Raw genomic sequence first — 21,261 nt, forward strand, 5'->3', positions numbered from 1 at the left:
ACAGGCTCATGAGGAATTCAACAATACTGTGTAAATCATGATTTCTTAATAAAAACTTGATTCAAAAACTCATTTGCCACCAAAGATGCATCCATGTCTCTAGCCAGTAGCTACCAGCTACCGTTTATTGTTTATGCCGTTTTTGAATAAAATAAATTTACAGATTTAAAATGAGAAAACTGAATTTCTTTCAGCATTGTTTATTAAATATGATAGCATTTATTGTCCAATTATTACGATTCCAGAAAACAAGTTATTTCATTTTCTTCCAATAATATTAAATGCATTCATGTGTTACATATGTAAGCCCCTTCCCTAATCCATCGCCATCTAATGTCTTGTCTCCCAATATTTTTTTCAAATTTCAAATCATTCTTCCCTCACAATAAATCCACTCTTTATTCCTTCTCTTCCCTTCTGAATTTTGTCTTGAAAAAGCCAAAACACACAAAAAATAGAACTGTATCCTCTGAAAAGATCCAAGAAAAGTTATAGTTCTTACAAAAAACAGCTATGGCTTCGCAGTGGACAATACAAAAACTTGTCACTTGGAGAGTCAAAGATTGGGCTACCTGTTTCTTGGCTTCCAAGATTCCTATAGTCTTTCTCTCTATTCTATATTCTTTTCTTTTTTAGTTTTTAACTTATTTACTGATAATATACAATATCAGACGTAGACGAAGATGGAGTTAATACTTCCGGAAACACAATGAACAGCAACAATGTAATGTTTAAGAGAACAAAGAGGAAGATGAAGAGTAAAAAGAAGAGATCAGAGAGGAAACTCAGTCTAAGCCCACCAGGGACACGTCATCATCATCTAAGAAGCAGCAGCGTTTCTCCTACGTCGGCGTCTCAGAACCGGCGGTTGAGCTGGCAGCAGCAGCAGTCACTGGCCTCAGACGAACCTGGCTTCATTGTCTTCTGCTTCGACCGTGAAGACGGTGGATTTGACGTTGTCAAAGAGGGAAAAGAAGAGAGGAAGGAGGTGGAATTGTCCTCGGAAAAGTTACCGAGGACGGTTAATCGTAAGGTTCGTTGTCGGAAAATCCTTTTTAACTCTTTTTCTATGTGCAAGTTTCAAACTTATTTTTTTTTAGAATAAACTTTTAAAATAAATTGACTCTTATATTGTTGTTTTTCTTTAAGAACAGCTTATTTATGGAGATCAAGGGGAAGTAAAAACAGAGAAGGTTAACTCGCCGGAGATTAAAGAGCCAGAACAAGATCAGACGATAAGACCAAATTGCAAGAAACTAAAGATGTTTCATGTGATGTTCATGATCAGGTAATAGTGTCATTTATGATGGTTTCAGTTTCAAACTTGTGAAACGGCTGTTTTTATTTATTTACTTTGAGCTGTTGCTGCAGAAGAATGAGGAAGAAGAAGTTGATGCCTCTGATAAATCTAGCGGGTCTAGTCATTCAGACGAAAGAAGGGGATCGTTTGCATTTCCCATGTGAGTTTAAATAGCAACAAAAGGGTTAGAACATTTATTTGTCATGTTTTGGATGTTAATGTCTCTGATAATTTTGTTGAAAATCTATGCAGATTGGGAGTTGAGTGGATGGAGCCCTGTCCAGATGCCTAAAACAGATGACTTATCTCCCGAGAAACAAAAGCCAATTGCTTTAGGGTTTCAGTGTTGTCGATTCTAAAAGGGAGAAACACTCCAATTTTTTTTTTATGAGATTCTTTTGCACTACTATGTTTCTGAGTAATATATAGAAAAAATTGGTAAATTGGGTAAATCGCAAGTTTGAAATTAGGGAATTGGGCGACCTCAAGTTTAAATTATTAAAACAGAAACATTACAACTTCTTCTAGGTGGATTTTAAAGTTGGACTTTATGTAATTAATGCTATACTAATCTACTTATTATTAGACATGCCTTTTATAAATAATTAATATCAACTATTACCATAGTTTTTCACTTCTTACCTTATTATTATATCCACTACGCATGTTTCCTTATATTGCATATATTTAACTATAAGCTAGATACATCCACTAGCATATTATATTATAAGATAGATTATTAATAATACATCTACTAACATATAATACTATACGACAGATTACTAATAATACAATATATTATCTGTATTTATTAACTTGCATCTATCAATATTAGCAATACTATGAAGACGACTAACTCTATACTTTGAACCTATAAACAATGATATACTAATTTATAACAAAAATAATATTACTGTTACAAATTAGTTTTTATAAAAATTATTTATAGCAGCAATTTGTTATATAAGATAAATTTAATCAAGATCCAAATATTTTTTTCCTGTTCAGAAAAAAAGAAACCTACGAATATATACCATTAAGTTAGCCAAAATCTTTCGAATAAATAGTAAATCTCACCAACCCAAAAAAATAAATTAAAAATATAACAAAGATATTATGTTTGAAATTAGCTCACTGGATCGGGTATAAATCTGTTCATTTCAGGTATGAATTCTTCGAGTTCTCAATATTTGGATCTAAATAGATATTTGATTTCTTTTTGTCTGGGTCGATTTTTTTGGTTCCGGATCATTCTAACTTTTCTATATTATAAATTTTAAATAATATACAACATATATATAAAATATGTGAATCAAAAGATAAATCCGCGCAAGCGCGCGGATCATGATCTAGTAAACTCTTTAAAACATCAAACAAGTCCACTCTCCATCTATGCCACTATGTATCAATGTCAATCATGCCTAAAAATAACAAATTTACAAGGACTAGAAGTAAGACATCTCTCTCCTCTTCTCATGGAATGCAACTTTGGTGTATATCATGAAGACACTCCGCAGCTTAACATAAATCTCACTATAATATTTCTCTGTGTTGATCAAAAAAAAAAAATTCTATGTTAAAACGTCGTCGTGTCATAATAACAAAGGAAGTCAAAACGCCGTCGTTTAACTGAGCTCTACTGTGCAAAATGTCTTAAACCCAGGTAGTTCTGTAGTGAAGAAGAAACCTCCCGACGAAACAAACAAATGGCAACGTTAAGCCACCGCCTACGTAGCAGCTTCACGCGCCGCTTCTCCTCAACACGGAACACTCAAAGAAGCGGCGGATCCACCAAGGTGCCAACACTCTACACAAGCCCAGAGATCGGTTCGGACTCCACGACCACGACCCTCCAGCTCCTCTCGTGGGGCCGAGGCGCGTCGGGTCAACTCGGCGGCGGGATCGAGGAGATTCGGATGTACCCGTCTCGGTCGCTAACCTCCTCCTTCGCCGCTCAGACCAATCCTTCTCTCTCGCCCAGACGCCCGGAAGAATCGACGCGGTAACGGGTCGGGTTTTCGGGTTGGAGTCTCTTGCGGGTTGTTCCACTCGGGTCTGACGGTCGATGGGGATCTGTGGGTTTGGGGGAAAGGAGACGGAGGGAGGCTAGGGTTCGGACAAGAGAGCTCTGTCTTCGTCCCCAAGTTGAACCCGCTTTTCGAGGAGCGTTCGATTCGCTCTGTCGCTCTCGGTGGGTTACATTCTGTGGCTTTAACACCACAAAGGAGATGTTTTTACTTGGTAAGCTACACTAAAGTTGGAATCTTTTATTTAATCTCTATTGAGTTTGGAATTGAGATAATGCCAATTAGATTAGCTGTTCTGTTTGATCTTTTGCTCTTTTTTTTTTTTGGTGTGTGTGTGTATGTGTGTTTCTGCATAATGTGATGGTTACATATATTAAAAATGAAGTTCTCAGGGGTTATGGTGGATTTGGTGCGCTTGGACATTCAGTTTACACCAGAGAACTCGTTCCTCGACGTGTTGAAGGCTCTTGGGACTCTAAAATCTCTGCCATTGCAACCAGCGGAACTCATACCGCTGCTATTACCGAATCAGGTCTTTTTTACATGCGTTCTCTTCTTGCTTCATGTCTGTAAAGTCATATTTATGTATATGCAACTTCAGGAAGTTAGTTGAACTTTTGGACAAGCTGATATTGTGACCGAGTATATATCTGTTTTAACTCTTGATCGAGCAAAAGCTTTGTTCTTGGTTCTTAGGGGAGCTATATATGTGGGTAGGGAGGAAGGAGACGGTAGGCTAGGCTCGGGCCAGGCCGAGGACCAAACGAAGGTGGTGGGCTTAGTGTTCCCTCAAAGGTCAAAGCTTTATCAGTTCCCGTAGCTTCTGTAACCTGTGGTGGTTTCTTCACAATGGCGCTAACACAAGAGGGACAACTGTGGAACTGGGGAGGTAAAGATCATTCTAGCCTTGGTTTCTTCTATTGCTAGACTTAAAAAGGATTAATCATTGGATCTCTTTTATGTATCAGCAAACTCAAATTATGAGCTCGGACGCGGTGATAACTTGGGAGGTTGGGAACCAATGCCAGTACCCAGTTTAGAAGGCGTTCGTATAACTCAGATTGCGTGTGGTGGATATCACTCTCTTGCATTAACCAGTAAAGAACAACTCTTTGGTCTGTTGTTCTTTATACAATTTTGACTTGAAACTTGCTATTGGTGTAATAACAGAGGAAGGCAAAGTGCTCTCGTGGGGACACGGTGGTCACGGCCAGTTAGGTAATGCGTCGCTACGGAACCAGAAAGTACCTACAGAAATCGAAGCATTAGCAGACAAGAAGATCGTCTTCATAGCTTGTGGAGGTTCCTCTTCTGCAGCGATAACAGGTAAAAACGTAATGATATTGTTTTTATTTTTGTTCACTTGAAATGGTAAAAAATCTTAAAAAATCTTAAAAAATCAATGGATTGGTTTTGTTGGGCAGGTGGAGGTGAACTCTGGATGTGGGGAAACGCTAAAGACTTCCAGTTAGGAGTTCCAGGACTCCCTGAGATCCAAACTTCTCCGGTCCAAGTCAACTTCTTAACCGAAGAAGACGAGCTTGGACCGCACAAGGTTATCTCAGTTTCCATCGGTGCTTCTCACGCTCTCTGTTTGGTCTCAAGATCACATTAAATAAACACATTCTGATATTTAACTATGCTTTTGAGAGTATAATGATTATACAAATAAATGAACAAAGATCTTTTAGCTTTACATTATCACAATCAACAGTTCAGTTCGAGCAGCAACCAACTTTTTTAACCGCAGAGACATCGTCTTTAGACCCAACATTGATAGTCCGTCCCTTAGGAAGAGAAGCAGGATCATCTCCAAGATCCAGCGCCTTACCGGCTAGCCACGCGGTAAATCTGAGTGAGCACTTGAGTGAAAGCGTTCTCAACATTGGTAGCTTCCAGAGCTGACGTCTCCACGAAGAAAGTGCTCTCTCTCTCAGCAAAACCCTTAGCGTCTTCCGTAGAAACGGCTCGCAGGTGACGGAGATCCGCTTTGTTACCAACCAACATGATGACGATGTTCGAATCCGTGTGATCTCGAAGCTCCTTTAACCACCTCTCCACGTTTGAGAACGTCACGTGCCTGGTGACGTCGTACACAAGCAATGCTCCCACGGCTCCTCGGTAATACGCACTCGTGATTGCTCGGTACCTTTTTCAAAAAAAAATTGGATTCGATTTCAAGGAGCGTGAAAGAGAGAATGTGTATATGGTGGTACTACTACCTCTCTTGGCCGGCGGTGTCCCAGATCTGAGCTTTGACGATCTTATCGTCGACGTGGATGCTACGGGTGGCGAACTCGACGCCGATGGTGGATTTAGACTCGAGGCTGAACTCGTTGCGCGTGAATCGAGAGAGGAGGTTTGATTTTCCGACGCCGGAGTCTCCGATCAGCACCACCTTGAAGAGGTAATCGTAGTCGTCGTCCGCTCTGTACGCCGCCATTGTTGTAAAACTGTTGGATCGGAGATTCAAATGAAAGAGATATCGGATAAATCCGGATCCGAATCGGGTCCGCGCCTTATTCTGTGTCCGGGGAGTAGTTTTATTGTTTGAACTGAAATAGGCCGTTAGGTTTTGAAAATTAGTTAGCTCTTTTTTTTTTAACATTAGTTAGCTTTTTAAAACGTTACGTCGTAATAATATCTTCAAAGCTCCGAATTAATTGTAAAATTATAAATGGTTTTCTCCAGAGGATATGTAACGTATTAAAAGAAAACTGAGAAAGAAAAGGCATAACAAAAAGCTATATATATATATATATATATATATATATATATATATTGCTTTTTTAACTAATAAAGCCATATAGTAAAATCCTACATTGGTTGGGACAAAGGTTTTGGGCAAATCGACAATCTTCAACTCTAGAACTGTACTTTTTGGTTGATCAGACCATATTTCTCATACTATCTATATTATTAAAAGAGAAGTACCCATATAAAATACCCCTTAGTTTTCACTTTTAATTACAATGGTATGCCACTGACATTAAATAATACTTCCTATTTTAATGCTGTCTTTTCCACTTAGATTAATGTATTTTCCAAAATTATATTTAAATTAAATACATAATTAAATGACACTTCCTATTTTAATGTTTTGTCTTTTCCACTTAGATTAATGTGTTTTCCAAAATTGAATTTGAATTTAATACACTTCATTAACTTCTCCATTAAATCAATGTCAAATTCAAAAAAAAATGTTTTTATTAGACAAACAATTCTGGAAATTATAATATCAATTTTTCATTTAAAAAATCTGAACGAAAAAAGTAGTAGCAAATTTAAACCGAAACTAGATAATATCCAAACTTGGTATCTAGAGAACCATAACCAAACCTTATCCGAACGAAATATTTTGGATATTCGAATGTATTTAAATCATATTTATATACTTTAATATGTTAGCTATTTTTCGAATTAATATCTAAGATATAAGCTATTTTAAGTTGTTTAAAATATTTGAAATATAAAAAATAATCAAAAGTTAACATTTAAAGTAGATAAACAATAATCAAAGCATCAAAAATACTTAAAATATATATTTATTCTTCATCCAAATATTCAAGTTAAACCTATTTTTAATTTTTAATTTAGGTACTTTGGCTTTAGATTTAGAGAAATTTAAAGATATATAAATTTTGAAAATTTAAAAATAGTTTAAACGGGTTATCAAATCCGCAAAGATCTGAATCAAACCGGAACCAAAGGTTATAAATACTCGAATAGAGTTAGAATCTTTAAACTAAAAAAAACTCAAATCCGAATAAATTTTAACCGAATTCGAGTGGAGACCCAAATATTCACCCCTACCTTAGTCAATATAAAACGATCAAATATTACAAATATACTATTTAGTATAAATAAATAAAAACTAAAACTAAAATTAATACCCGTGCGGTCGCACGGGTCAAGATCTAGTTTATTGTTCTTTCTGATATTTGTCAAGTTATTAAGTTATTATGTTACTGTGTTGTTCTTGTATTTTAAAAATATATTTTGACGTTTCTACATGTTGAATGTTGAGTATGCAAATTATCGTTTAAATTAATAAATCAGGATGTTACACTTGCATAATTCCACATGACAACAACAAGCTAAGCTTAAACTAGAGCAGCCGCTTGTATCTATCCTTAAAACACCGCTAGAATCCCAACGAATCAGGTCTTTGTTTGTATCGACCAGAACTTGTGAATTGTGTAACCATCATAGATATAAATCTTCTATATGTCAGCAAGATTTACGTAATGGGTTGGTTAGAGGGACCTTCACATATTGAGAGGAAACATGGTGTACAAAGATTCTCTAGTTCTGTCAAATGAGTCGATGGATGAAAAATTATAGATGGAAATCATGAAAATGTTAAACGAAATGATTAGGGAACATGGTGGATCATACACCAAACCACAGACAATCCCTAACTCTCCCAACCTCCCAACCTCCCAACCAGACTCTCCCATGTGTGATTTGATGAGATTCTATAACTTATATGTGCACATGCCTTACTGGACCTACTCTCCCTCAAGTGTTTCCTTGCAATGACTACCACCTACCTAATATGGACCCCTCATCATCATCACCCTTGATTCTCGCTGTCACCATTCCGATCGCACGGCGTATACGTGCTTAAGAGTACTCACTGATCCAACGGCCCATAGCTGGTTTCTAAATATAAACACAGAGGATCAGGATCCGTACTCGCTCTTTCTTTCCCGGTTGGATCTTTCAAGTCTTATTCGATGGTTGGAGTTGGCGAAAACGACGAGCCGACCATTGATACAACTACGTCAGCCCATTGACATTTCAGACACGTTAAGTGGGACCCGCCTTGGCCACGTGGAATGCATGTCGCGCATGAGACTGGGCACTAACACGTAGGTCCCATGCGCACCCCCGTCGTCTATTTGCTAAGCGCTGTTTTTACGCGACGGCACGGCTCTCTCGTTTTCCGTACAGTTCGTCTAACTTTCTTCTATTCGCTATTGAGGAAAAATATCCCATTCAACAAATCAAATATTATTGTTTACAATTTTACATCAACAACACAATCCTAAGATCACACTTTCGAGTTGATTTTTTTATTAGTAATCAAATAGAAAAGAATTAATATTATGATGGTTGATCATGTAGTCTTCCTTTTTCAATTACCTAGTGTAAGCCATGATGAGGAATACTGTTTATATAGTTGTTTTCATTCGATTCTGAAATTCAATAAGTTTCCGAAGATAAGATATAATAAGACATCGAGTTTCAGTATTGTTTATTCAAGTGCTAACACGGCTTAAGGAAAAGCTAACATAGCTACTCTCTGAACCTGATCAGTGATCACATTCTTAAACATCTTACTATAAATTAAACAAACATAACGCATTATCAAAAGAAGCTGAAGACAAGTTTGTGTATGCCCAATCAAGATATAATATTATTAGACACAGCAATAATAATAAGAAAGAAATAAAATCACAGCAAAATTTAAATCTTATCAAATATACAACGATAAGTAAACCAAAGCCAAATTAAAACCAATATGCCACATAAAACTCCACTCTTGGGATATTCCAAAAACTAGGAAACAAGAGGTAAATTTTATATTTGGAGAAAAAAATTTACAAGCAGTCATATAATATTATATATAATAAATCCCGTTTTCAACCCATTACGTAAAATAAAAAATATATATAAACCAACATCATCAAACTTTACCTTATGTGTATAATATATATTATTATTTTTGTTAAGAAGAAGCTGTGAGAATTAAGGTAGGTAGAGACCATTCTGATCTTGATCAGACGACGCCCATTGACTTTGACTCCAGTATGCATGATCAACTGAACTGGTTAGATCAAAGAGTGTTTGATCTCCTCCTCCACTTCCCCAATCCAGCGGTTCAAATCCCATATTAGGATCAACCTGAGCCGTTGGATCACCAAATTGCTGAGGTAAAGTATTACCTTCCAACTTCAGATGATCAGCTATAGACTGTTGATTTACGAAAGTACCCCCGAGTCCAAAAGGAGTTGTTTCAACCGTCGACGCCGCGGTAAAACAGCCGATCTCCGAGAAAGCCCCACCGTCCGATGAACCCTGTCCGAGCAACGTCGACCATTCGATCCCGTTTCCGTACTGTTTGAGATTAGGCATATCAGTGTCCATAACACCGGATGACGACGCAACCGTGGCGGTGACGGCGACGGCGGTGACAGTAGCGTTAGAGGCGGTGACGGTGGAGTTAGAGGCGGTAAGAGAAGAGCTCTCGCTGCTACTTGATTTCTCTTCAACGTTTTGAGTGGTTGGTTTGTCGGCAGAGGAAGGAGACGACGACGTAGGCTGCTTAGACTTCGATCTTTTGGCTTTCCGGCAACCGCCTCCGACCGGGACGTTACGGAGAACGCCGCCTTTGGTCCAGTAACGACGGCAGTTTTTGCAAAAGTGTCGAGGCTGAGAGAGATTGTAGTTGTTGTAGTAACAGAATTTTGTGTTAAGAGAGCTGCAACGAGGACACTTGAGAGATTGGTGATGGTTGAGGATACTGTTCTGATGCGTTCTCATCCTCCGATCTCCCCCTCCTCCTCCGCCGCCGCCGATTCCTCCCCCATAAAACCTCCCTGTACTTCCTCCGCTGCCACCGCCTCCGGTCATGGAGTAATCATGAATATCTTGCATCTCTAAGAGAGGATACGGAAAACTCTACAATCACGTAAGAGTTATAATTTGGGAGGTTTCGGTAGAGAGAGAGAGAGAAGTAGTAAGAAGTATGGGAAAGGACTTTTGAAACTCTGACACAACATATCTTTCATATGTCTGAACAGGCAGTTTCTGTCCAAATTTCGATTATACCCCCATGTTATTTTGTATTTTCACAACCCCTTAGCGTGGCCGTATTCAGAAGTTAGCTCCAAATCCAAAATAAAAAGGCCCCATCAAATAGCACGTATATTAATAATATCTTTCGCATCGAAACGATTTGTTATATTTCGTTTATTCAAAATAGTCGCATCAAAGATCCAATGATTGATGAATGAGTGCCTGTACATCTCTTATTTTCACATCAACTCATCTTTTTTTTCTAAGAAAATGCTAATGCAATTCGTTTTTGAAGTATATATACTCTTGAAAATGTGATTAGCACAAGTTGTACTATAACATATTGTACGTTAAATAGATTTTTACGGTTTTTGTTGGATACAAATTGTATTGTTTCTAGAACTTTTTGTTACGTACATAGAATGTAATATTACTTTTTTTTTTGCTAAAGGGCATAGAATGTAATATTACCTGTAAGCAATTTTCTTCTAACAAATTTGATAAGATAGTGTACTTAAACAAACGATGAGAGATAAAAATCAATGTATTTTCCAGTATTTTTAAAATATTTTTTATGTAAAACATTTATAGTAATTACTTACTATATAATTGCATCTGAAATATTAAATTTACAAGGATTGATTAATGACTTCCTATATGTTATTCGAATTGTTTTAATATCTAGCTGCCATCCTGGATTCCTGATACATATAGTCACACATATATACTTATATAGTCCATGTACGATATAAGTCGCACTGAACTACGTTCCTTGAACACACACAAGAATAGTTCCTGATGTATACACAATACAACATGAGTTATAGTCTCGTGACTAGAAGATTAAATATGGAATTTACTTTGCGTGTGAAACTAAAACATAACATGAATAGGTGTTTCCGCGAGAAGCTTATTTTGGAATTTGAAGTCCATGTAGAGCTTTTGATGAATCACTTGCATTGTTTTCAGAGACTTTTGTATTGGGAATCTAGTGGAGGCAATGTAAAAAGGTGAAATCCGTTGCTTCATCCACAAGAAAAGTAACATCTAACTTATTGCGTCTTTTTTTTTTTTGATCGAAACTTATTGCGTCTAGATTTGTTGTTGCATGTTTAAGGTTTGAATAGTGAAATAACATTAAAACGTTTGTACCCTTTTCAAATGTACACAAATTTCAGTTTTGATTCTTGAATAGTCATTTAACGATTCACATAGGCCGACAGCTAAGCAAACTGCCTCATAAGATGTTTTTGTTCTAACTTCAAAACCTTAATATCTCAATCGTTCTATTTACACGATAGATACCAACCGCAGAGTTAAGAGTTGATTTGATTGATAGTTGAGTTATTTACTACAGCGATTATGAATCGAACATAATTTTGCCTCTGTTTCATAATTTCATAATAAGTGTCATTTTAACTTTTTTATTACACAAAAATGTCATTTGACATTTTCAGTACAAATTATACTTACTTTCAATTGTATAAATAATTTATTTATCTCAAATACTATTATTTAGAAAAGTGTAATTAATAATAACTTATATATATTTTGTCATTTTTTAATTTTGTTAAAAATGTTAAAGCGACACTTATATAAAAACTGAAGGAGTAATTGTTTACTACATCGGTGAGTACAATTTTGTTTACAAAATCGAAAAAAATGATATCGAAACCTGTCCACCACTGTTTTGTATGAAAATCTTTTATTATCACGGTATCTTCATCTATATATATAACTGTTCAGTAGTTTTACAGTGTACTTTTATTTTATAGTTTTGTATTACCAATCAAACTCATCAATTCTTCCAAATATTATTAATGTTTTTTTTTCTAAAATATAGTTGAAATAGATTTAAATACAAGAAAACTCTGTATTTATAAAATTAGAACTCGTTGAATACAATAAACATAAGTCGTTAGAAAAAATGAACTGATTGGAATCTTTTTATATTGTAGGTAGAATTTGTGAAATGTTATCTGCATTTATTTCGAGAAAAAATCAAACAGATTATATAAGAAAATTAGGTCGTCAAGATAATTCGTTGGAACTATATATAGGAAAATTGATATTATAAAATATTAGATGGCAAGAATGATAAATTAACCAAATCATTTCTATATTTTCATGTATCTTTTTATTCATGTAATATTTTCTATCTTTTTATAAAAATATGTGTAAAATATCTATAAAATAATTATGTTAAGATTATTTTTTTAATTAATTTATAGAGTTATTAATTTACAAAAAGTTTACAAACTTTATTTTTCTAGATTTCTATATTTTTAGAATATATTTTTATAAAATAAAAATAGTTGATCTTGTCATGTATATTTATTAAATTTTAGATATTCAACTTTTATATCGCTTTTGTTATACTATCTGATGTATACAAAATATGTTTTATAAAACTGAATGTAGTTTTTCATATAATTTTTATTAAATATTATCAAAATATATAAATGTGTTAAGAAAAATAAGACGAATTTTATTGTGAATAGAAAAAGCATAGTATAATGTTATGTTTGTATTTATATAAACCTTATATCTATAAATTATTATTTATGATTTAGTGAGATTATCTGTTTATATAATATTTAAAAATATTTTATTTAAATATTTTATCAATTTGTGTTATTGTTTGAACTGGTCTAGTTTTTAAGTCAAATTCTTTTATTGATTTAACGTATTTATTAGTTTATCTGATATTAATTTACGAAGTTTCTACTCTATGTATATATTTCTACCCTATGTATGTATATATATATATGTCAACTTTTTTACAAACGGTTCAAGTTATAGGGGAATCATATTTCCGAAAGAATACTTTTAGTAGGTATTTAATCTCTTAGACTATATTTGAGAATTGATTTTGCCACATATCATCTATACAATCAGTTTCACAAAAGAAATATAACATGACTACTAAAATTGATGACATGATTTCCGAAAAATATGACATGGATTATTTCATTTAATGTTGATTTGTATTTTGGTAAACTTTTTAAAATATAGTAATTATATATTACATTTAATATTGATATTTATTTTTAGTAAACTTTTTAAATATGGTAATATCTTATGCATTATTTATACAATAAATATATTCAAATATAACATACAAATTCCGAAATATTATTTTATTTTATTTTTTTATAATTATACAATTTGTATTACTAAAGCTTTCAAAAATTGCTACATTTTTTAAAAAAAAATTGATTTCTAACCGTAAAATCATTACTTTCTTATATATCTACAATTTTTATAAATATTGTTTATTTTAAATTTTTGATAATTATATATACAATTTTATATCATTTTAGTAGTTTTATACAAATTTATTTAATATATTTAAAAATATAAATAGATAGAAAATACTATCCAAGATTATAATTTAAATGTATACATATATTCTTCAATATAATTTTAAATAAACAAAATCATTTTATCTTAATTTAATATTTAACTAAATCAAATCTATATTTAAATATTGATAAAAAATCTATAATATTTAATAAATCTTATTTTTAAATATAAATTAAATTTTGAATTTTTTTACTGCACATGATGTAGAAAAATACCTAGTTTATCAATAACTCGCAGGTTAGTTGAAAAATAACCAGGCATACGGATTCGGACTTGTATTCTTTGTTTGGTTGGTTGCTAACAAATTTACCGTAATAATAATAGTGGGCCAAACTATTATTTTTTTCGTAGTGGGAACAATCTAGGCGGTTGATAGGATAAGAAGACACGTGGAGGGATGACAAAGCGAAGAGATGATGTCCACATATCACATATATTGGATTGTCTACTTGTCGGCCACCCCGCTTTATCTGCCGATTTAAGAGCTATCTGGCCTGTTCCAGTGGTTCATATTCTCCCACGTCACCGTATTATAAGAGTAATAAACACTTTTGGTATGAGAATGTAGAAGTATGTGTACAGATCTAGTACGTCTAACTTAATCGCAGTTATTTCTGTATAAGAGCATCTTTATAGGTGTAACTCTTGAGATAGTTTTAATCATATGGGCCCACATTTTTGTTAAAATCTTTCCCTCTCACTTCTTATGCAAGAGGCAAGTTTTAAGCTTTTTGCAGGTCCCGTTTCTCTATTCTTCTTTCTGATTGGTTAAATTTTTTATTTTTTTTTAATCAAAAAGAAAAAAGAGTTTAAGAGTTATTTTTAGAGTTACACTTATAAAGATGCTCTAAATATTTTAATATTTTTTAAACTATGGTCATCTACAGTCCATAGTTTTGAGTATTAGAGACTGGTCTTAATAAAACAACGAGTTAGAAATTAAATTGTAAGCTTTTTGCAGGTCTTAATAAAACAACAGAGTTAGAAATAAGTGGTGTGATTCTCTTTTTTGCTTTCCAAAGCTCTCTCCTCTCTCCTCAATTAAATTGTAGTTTGACGTCCGCTCCGGCGTCCGGCGGCGCGTGAGCGCGCGTTCGGCGCCGGAGGCTTCTCTTCTTTCCGTTCAATTGCTTCTCTGCGGTTCTCCTCCTCCTTCGCTTTGTTTGTGGTCCTGGTTCGGTAGTTTCCTGACGGTTTAAGCATCTGCTCGCGAAGATGTCGACATCGTTTCTGGATCTAGTTGCTCTGGTTCTGCGACGCGGTGGTTAGGTTAGGGTTTCGCGGTGGAGTCGGCTTTTCAGGGTTTCGAGAGTTGACCGTTTTTCCCTTTAGGTCTCTCGTTTGTCTCGGTGCTCAAGGTAGGTGTGTCGGAACGTCTCTTTTCTCGGACCCAGTGGCGAGTCCTGGTTTGAGTTGGTGTAGGCGTTGGATTTCGGAGACTGGATTAGTGGTACACTGCGGCGTCGCGGTGGGTTGCCTCCTCCTCAAAGGAATCAAGTGTGCTTGGGGTTTTTTCTTCCGAGGCGAGTTCAGAGCGACGGTATGCAGGCAGTGATGGTACTTGTCTCTCTTTCGGCTCGTGAGGTCTTCTCAAGCGGTTCAGATCCTTGGTCGTCTATGGCCAGTTGATGGCTTGCTTGGTAACCTCCACACTTCGACATCTCTCATCTTGTCATTGTTGTGATATCTTCAGCAAGTGGCGACGGCTCTTGTTTCGATGATTGGGCCTCTTGCTCCTTTCGTTTAGCCTTTCTGTTGACACCAGTTGAGGCAAGTTACGAGTCGCAGTCAACCTCCTTCGGTTCTCGCTGGAGGCAAGCTACACTGCAATTATCGGATTTGATCACCGTGATTGCAGTGGTGTCACGTTTGGCCTGTTGCGCATATCCCGATGCCATTGGTAGGACACTTGTTCTGCTTATGGTAGTGTGCTTGGCTAGTACTGTGCAGGTATAAGAGGCTTTCATGGCAGTGTGTGGCGTTGAGTCAGACCCGGCTTTGGCGATAAGGTATGGTAGTCGGTTCATCTCCTTGACTCTCTCCTTATTTCGTCTGGTGCTTAATGAACAATGAAGAGTGCAACTTCGATAACACCCCCGAGAGTCAGCTACGGCAGGCTACGTCAAAGGAAATCCGGCAGCTAAGGAAACTTGGTCAAACCCAACATTCCAATGGTTAACGGAGTCGGCTGAGAACGACAATTGGGATTCTAGAAATGGTAGTGCGAATTTGCGGAATGCGCCGGATAAGTTGGTCGATGCGAAGCAAATGATGTAATATCAAATTTAGAATATTTTGGTGGAGTCAAGTTTGTAATCTCGACATTGATGCCCATTCGGGTTTATAAATATATAATATATATTAAAAAAAAAAAAAAAAAAAAAAAAAAACAACGAGTTAGTTTTCTAAATGTTAAATATTTTTTGGGGATTTTTTGTTTATGATTTTATGGATTTCAGAAAATATTTTAGTCTTGTTCCACTAACCCTAAATCAAAACTCCCCACCGTCTTATAATTTATGATACCATATTTTAAATATCTCGCGTTTAGGATTCCTAAACCATATTTGCATTTTTGAATTTACTACGGATTTAGTTTTATCTGAAATGCGTAATCTCATGCCGACAATTATTGAAACAGCATATCTATGAAAACTAGCCAACGAAGAACGATTCTAATTCAACAGAAGTATATATTTTAAGAATCGTAACTGGTTTATAACGAAGCTCAAACATGTGTTTTTTACCTAAACTTGACTTTTCTTTAACTAAAATTGATTATTTCATTAAGGACAATCAAGTAATATTAATAACACATTTTTATTGGGTCATTTTTTAGATCCAGCCCACTGCCCACATCATCTCTTGGGCCATTTGGGCCGATTAAGAAATCAGATCCAATTCTTATTTTTTCTCCAAATTCAAATAATTTATTTTCAATCATTCTTAATATTTTGTGTAGTGAACAAAAATTAATAACTTAATTATTATGTTTTTTCTTTTTAATATAATTTAAGCATTCATAAAAAAACTTGATTTTTTATTGAAAAGTATAAATTTTTATTAAAAGTATATAATTTTTTTTATTAAAAAATTAACCACATAATAAAATTAATATATCACAGTTATACCAACTTAATTCACTAAAAATAAAGTTTAATTTTCTAAACATAAATACTCATTAGACCTGGACGTTCAGATACCCATTCGGATACGGATCGGTTCCTTCGGATATCGAGTTTTTCGGGTTTTGAAATTAATCTTCATTCGGGTTTTGAAATTAAACCACATTCGGGTTTTGAAACTAAACCTCATTCGGGTATTATAAAATTTCGGGTCGGGTTCGAGTCGGGTCTTTCCGGGTCCGGGTGAGTTCGGTTCTCATGCATAAGAACCTGAAAAATAACCAAATAACCAAAGTATCTAACGGGTTCGGTTATTTGTACTTAAAGTAACCAAAGTATCTGATTTAGTTCAAATTTTTGTATCCAAATTATTCAAAGTAACCAAAAATATACATTTTATACAGCTTTTTGGGTAAATTTTTATCCAAACTATCATATATTATCCAAAAATACTCAAAATACTGAAAATAACTATTACAGTTAACTTATAATATTAGTTTAAAAATTAAAATAATTATAAATATAATTATAACATATATTTTTAGATATATATTCACATTTCAGATATCTTCGGGTACTCATTTGGTTCTCGGTTCAGGTCGGATTCGGGACTGGTTCTTCGGATATAGCAATTTAGAACTCATTTGGATATTTACCCTGGGTCTGATCGGGTTTGAGACCCTGATTTTCGGGTCGGTTTCGGGTTGGTTCTTCGGGTCCGGATATTGTGCTCTGATCTATATTCTTTTAAAATGAAACACGATAAAGAAAGAAAAAGCTTAAGTCTTTATAAAAAACAAATATATAAAAATATGACATTTACTAAATATTTGTCAATTTGAAAAAAAATAAAAGAAAATAAATTCGCGCTTTGAAAGCGCGGATCAAAATCTAGTATACTATTATTTACGAAGTGACTTTTCGCAACGGATCTCTCACGTTAAGAATTAGAGTGGCTAATACTGTTTATACCTTTAATGAATAAAATATATATTGTGCATTTATTATCCGAAAGTAATATTTTAAAAAAGATTAAAGTTAAAAAACGAATTTTAATTTAATAATATTATATTAGATTATAAATTAATATTGTCAAAAAATCTAATTCTTATATATTGTATCGTTATTTGAAAATAATATTTTTAAATTATAAAAATTAAAAATTTAAATATAAAACAATTTACAATTAGATATTATTCAATAAATACATTTGTATAAATTTATTTTCAAAAATATTTCAAATATGTGAGTGTGTTTAAGATTCCAACACAATAATATATATATATATATATATATATAAATTATCATACATAAATATTTGATGTTTAATTTAATTTTGATAACATAAATAAAAACTTATTATTATAATTTTTAGTTAACAAATATTTAAAATAAAATTATGCCCGCATGTGCAGCCAAACCACTTAGTAGTAACAAAAAAGAATGTAAAAGATATTATAAATTTATAACACAATAGAAAATATGTAAACTATTTTTGTACTTCTGTAATAAATGATGTCAATTTATTTATAAAAGATAATAAATAAATGATTAGAATTAATTAAAATAGAATGAAAAAATCTATAATAAATCACTTAAAAATAAAGAAATATTATTTTGTACTTTAATTTTAATATAAAAACACTTAAAAATAGACAAATATTATTTTTTATTTTAATTTTAATATAATAGGTAAATAATAGATGAGCGGGTCTTATGGTTCAGTGGTAATAAACATTGGATGCAAATACATTTGGGTTTGATTCTCCTCACCGCGGTTGCGGATACGTCTGTACCGGAATTTTTTTTTCGGCTGCACTATTCACCCGAAAATTAAGTTTATATCTCTAATAGATCCGGGTTTAACTATTTTTTCTAAAAGAAAAATAGATAACAGTATAACACATATCTCTGGTTTCATATGCACAGTTGGATGATGTACGAAAATTTTCAAAATTTAGGAAATTGGCCAGTGTTTAGTGGAAAGAGGAAATAGGACCACTGAAGTGGGTAAGCAAATGTCGAGTGCAAAATGCAACCTGCAAAACAATAGTGACATGTAATCCAGTGGTCGTCGCTCATATGTCACGTCTGATGTTAGTTTTGTTATTGGAGATATCGATGCAAGACAAATACAGTGATGAGCAATAGACAGCAACGACCTAGTGATTTATAGTGTCTGTTTTGTTATTGTCAAAGACAGTGATGAGCAATAGCAGTAATACTGTTTGTTTGAGTGATAACTAAAATAAAATGTCGGTCATTAGATCATTTTTTTGGTGGTGGGTTTTGCACATTTATCAATTTCTCAATGCAGTTTTAGAAAATGTGCATTTTAACTTAGTTGCTCAAAAATCTTAGAGGTCTGAGGCCGGTGAGAATCTAACTCGTTAGAAAATAAAATTTGACAGTAAAAGGGATGTAACAAAGGAAATCGAGTTTAACCGGTCTTGGTCTTCAAGTACGGATGACGTCATCTAACCAGCATTCAATCCCCTAGACTATATTTGAGAAGTGATTTTGCCACACGTCTTCTCTACAATCATTCTCACAAAAATAATATGACATGGCTACTAAAATTGATGACATGTCTTATAAATTAATATGACATGGACAATTTTTGCCACATGTCTTCTCTACAATCATTCTCACAAAAATAATATAACATTGCTAATAAAATTGATGACATGTCTTATAGATTAATATGACATGGACAATTATACTTAATGTTAATTTATATTTTTGGTAAACTTTTTAAAATAAGGTAATAACTCATATATTACATTTATTTTCGATTTATATTTTTGGACTTTTTTAAAATATGGTAATAACTAATGAATCATCATTAAAATAAATATATTCAATTATGGCATTTCAAATTTCAAAATATCATTTAAAATTTTTAGAAAATTACAAAAATTAAATCATAAAATCAAATTAAATCGTAAAATCATTAGTTTCTTATATCTATCTACAGATTTTATAAATATTTTTTAATTTTAATTTTGACAATTATGAAATTTTCATCCCCTAGACTATATTTGAGAAGTGATTTTGCCACATGTCTTCTACAATCATTTTCACAAAATAATATGATATGGCTACTAAAATTGATGACATGTCTTATAGATTAATATGACATGGACAATTATATTTAATGTTAATTTATATTTTTGATAAACTTTTTAAATATGGTAATAACTCATGTATTACATTTATTGTCGATTTATATTTTGGACTTTTTAAAAATATGGTAATAACTCATAAATCATCATTAAAATAAATATATTTAATTACGGCATTTCAAAATTTTGAAATATTATTTAAATTAAAAATATTTCAAAAATATATACATATTTTTAGAAAATTATAAAAATTAAATCATAAAATCAAATCGTAAAATATTTAGTTTCTTATATATATATCTACAGATTTTATAAATATTGTTTAATTTAATTTTTGACAATTATGCAATTTTACATATTTATTTAATATATTTAATTAAAATAAATAGATAGAAAAATCTACCTAAGATTATAATTTTAAATATATACATGCATATTCTTAAATATATTTCAAAATAAACAAAATTGTTTTATCTTAATTTTAATGTTCAGTTAAATCAAATTTATATTAAAATATTAATAAGAAAAAGAAAAATTATAATATTAATAAAAAAAATAAAATAATTTATTTATCTGTTAGAAAATATTTTAAAATTTTTTTACTGCACATGGTGCAGGAAAAACACCTAGTATCTTTGGACGAGTCGAGTTACATCTGTGTCGTATGGGTTATATGACTTCACCTGACGAGATCGAATTTATGAACACATCTACAAGAACTATGAGATACCTTTTGTCACATTCAAAACATCCTTCGGTTATAAAAGGAGATTTCAGTTAGTAGTTAAAAATCAATTTTTTTCTCCTTAAAACTTACAAAAAGATTTTAGAGAGATAAGCTAAGTAATTTTAATATTTATGGTTATAGCGAGTTTCTATTTGATCGCCGAATTTGTAACATTTTTCGATTCCAATTTATTTGTTATATAACAATTTTTTGATCTATTTTGTTTCTAATCTACAATATTCACAAAACCAACTACTCGAACCTCGCATTCAACAATTATTATTTTATTTTATTTTTGAAACTTACAATAGTTACTAGTATTGATAACCAACAAATATCGTACTCCCTCTTGTTTTTAAAAGGTGCCATGTTCTGGAAAAAATATTTGTTTCAAAAAATGTATTTTTATGTTTTCTATATAAAAATTGCAAATTCAATAAAATTAATTGAATTTATTAAAAGACTATTGGTTAAAATGCATTGAAATTGGTAATTTCTAAAACCAATGCATGATAAAGTGTTTTTTTAATATGTGTGAAAACTCTAAAACATACATCTTTAAAAAACAGAGGGAAAATATTTAAAATTAATAAACTCTTTGTATGCTTTTTGCTGGAATGTGTAATGAACCAATGAATCCACAGCGATCATTGTAATACATCGTCAAAACAACAAGTATCGAAACAAGAAACATTTTATTATATGCCGATATGTACTGTTTGTTGTTTCCCACAAGTCATCAAAGAAGATAGCCCAAAGGCAGTGTCTAACATTAGTTGGTATTTGT

General features: G+C 32.8%; 4 protein-coding genes across 4 annotated transcripts; 2 read left to right on the top strand and 2 right to left on the bottom strand.

The window, feature by feature from the left end:
• Positions 1-443: 443 nt before the first annotated feature.
• Positions 444-2,145, top strand: LOC108848466 (protein BREAKING OF ASYMMETRY IN THE STOMATAL LINEAGE). Its single transcript, XM_057007446.1, is given in 7 exon segments — positions 444-599; positions 670-1,033; positions 1,155-1,230; positions 1,233-1,288; positions 1,372-1,460; positions 1,553-1,570; positions 1,572-2,145. Coding segments are annotated over 7 exon segments (777 nt in total). The 5' UTR covers positions 444-513; the 3' UTR covers positions 1,660-2,145.
• A 569-nt stretch (positions 2,146-2,714) lies between these two features.
• On the top strand, positions 2,715-5,023 carry LOC108848467 (RCC1 domain-containing protein RUG3, mitochondrial). The gene is given in 11 exon segments (XM_018621839.2): positions 2,715-3,226; positions 3,229-3,299; positions 3,302-3,517; positions 3,519-3,541; positions 3,720-3,859; positions 4,024-4,038; positions 4,041-4,067; positions 4,070-4,216; positions 4,296-4,424; positions 4,498-4,653; positions 4,752-5,023. Coding segments are annotated over 11 exon segments (1,335 nt in total). The 5' UTR covers positions 2,715-3,006; the 3' UTR covers positions 4,943-5,023.
• On the bottom strand, positions 5,020-6,030 carry LOC108848468 (ras-related protein RABA1f). The gene is made up of 2 exons (XM_018621841.2): positions 5,550-6,030; positions 5,020-5,476 (listed from the first exon to the last, which is right to left on the bottom strand). Exons 1-2 carry the CDS (start codon positions 5,933-5,935, stop codon positions 5,155-5,157), a joined length of 708 nt encoding a protein of 235 aa, XP_018477343.2. The 5' UTR covers positions 5,936-6,030; the 3' UTR covers positions 5,020-5,154.
• Positions 6,031-8,782: 2,752 nt separating this feature from the next.
• On the bottom strand, positions 8,783-10,150 carry LOC108855781 (dof zinc finger protein DOF5.4). Its single transcript, XM_018629680.2, has one exon. It carries the CDS (start codon positions 9,988-9,990, stop codon positions 9,082-9,084), a length of 909 nt encoding a protein of 302 aa, XP_018485182.2. The 5' UTR covers positions 9,991-10,150; the 3' UTR covers positions 8,783-9,081.
• Positions 10,151-21,261: the final 11,111 nt, after the last annotated feature.

The sequence above is a fragment of the Raphanus sativus genome, chromosome 4 (genome assembly GCF_000801105.2).
Source record: "Raphanus sativus cultivar WK10039 chromosome 4, ASM80110v3, whole genome shotgun sequence".
NCBI lineage: Eukaryota > Viridiplantae > Streptophyta > Magnoliopsida > Brassicales > Brassicaceae > Raphanus > Raphanus sativus.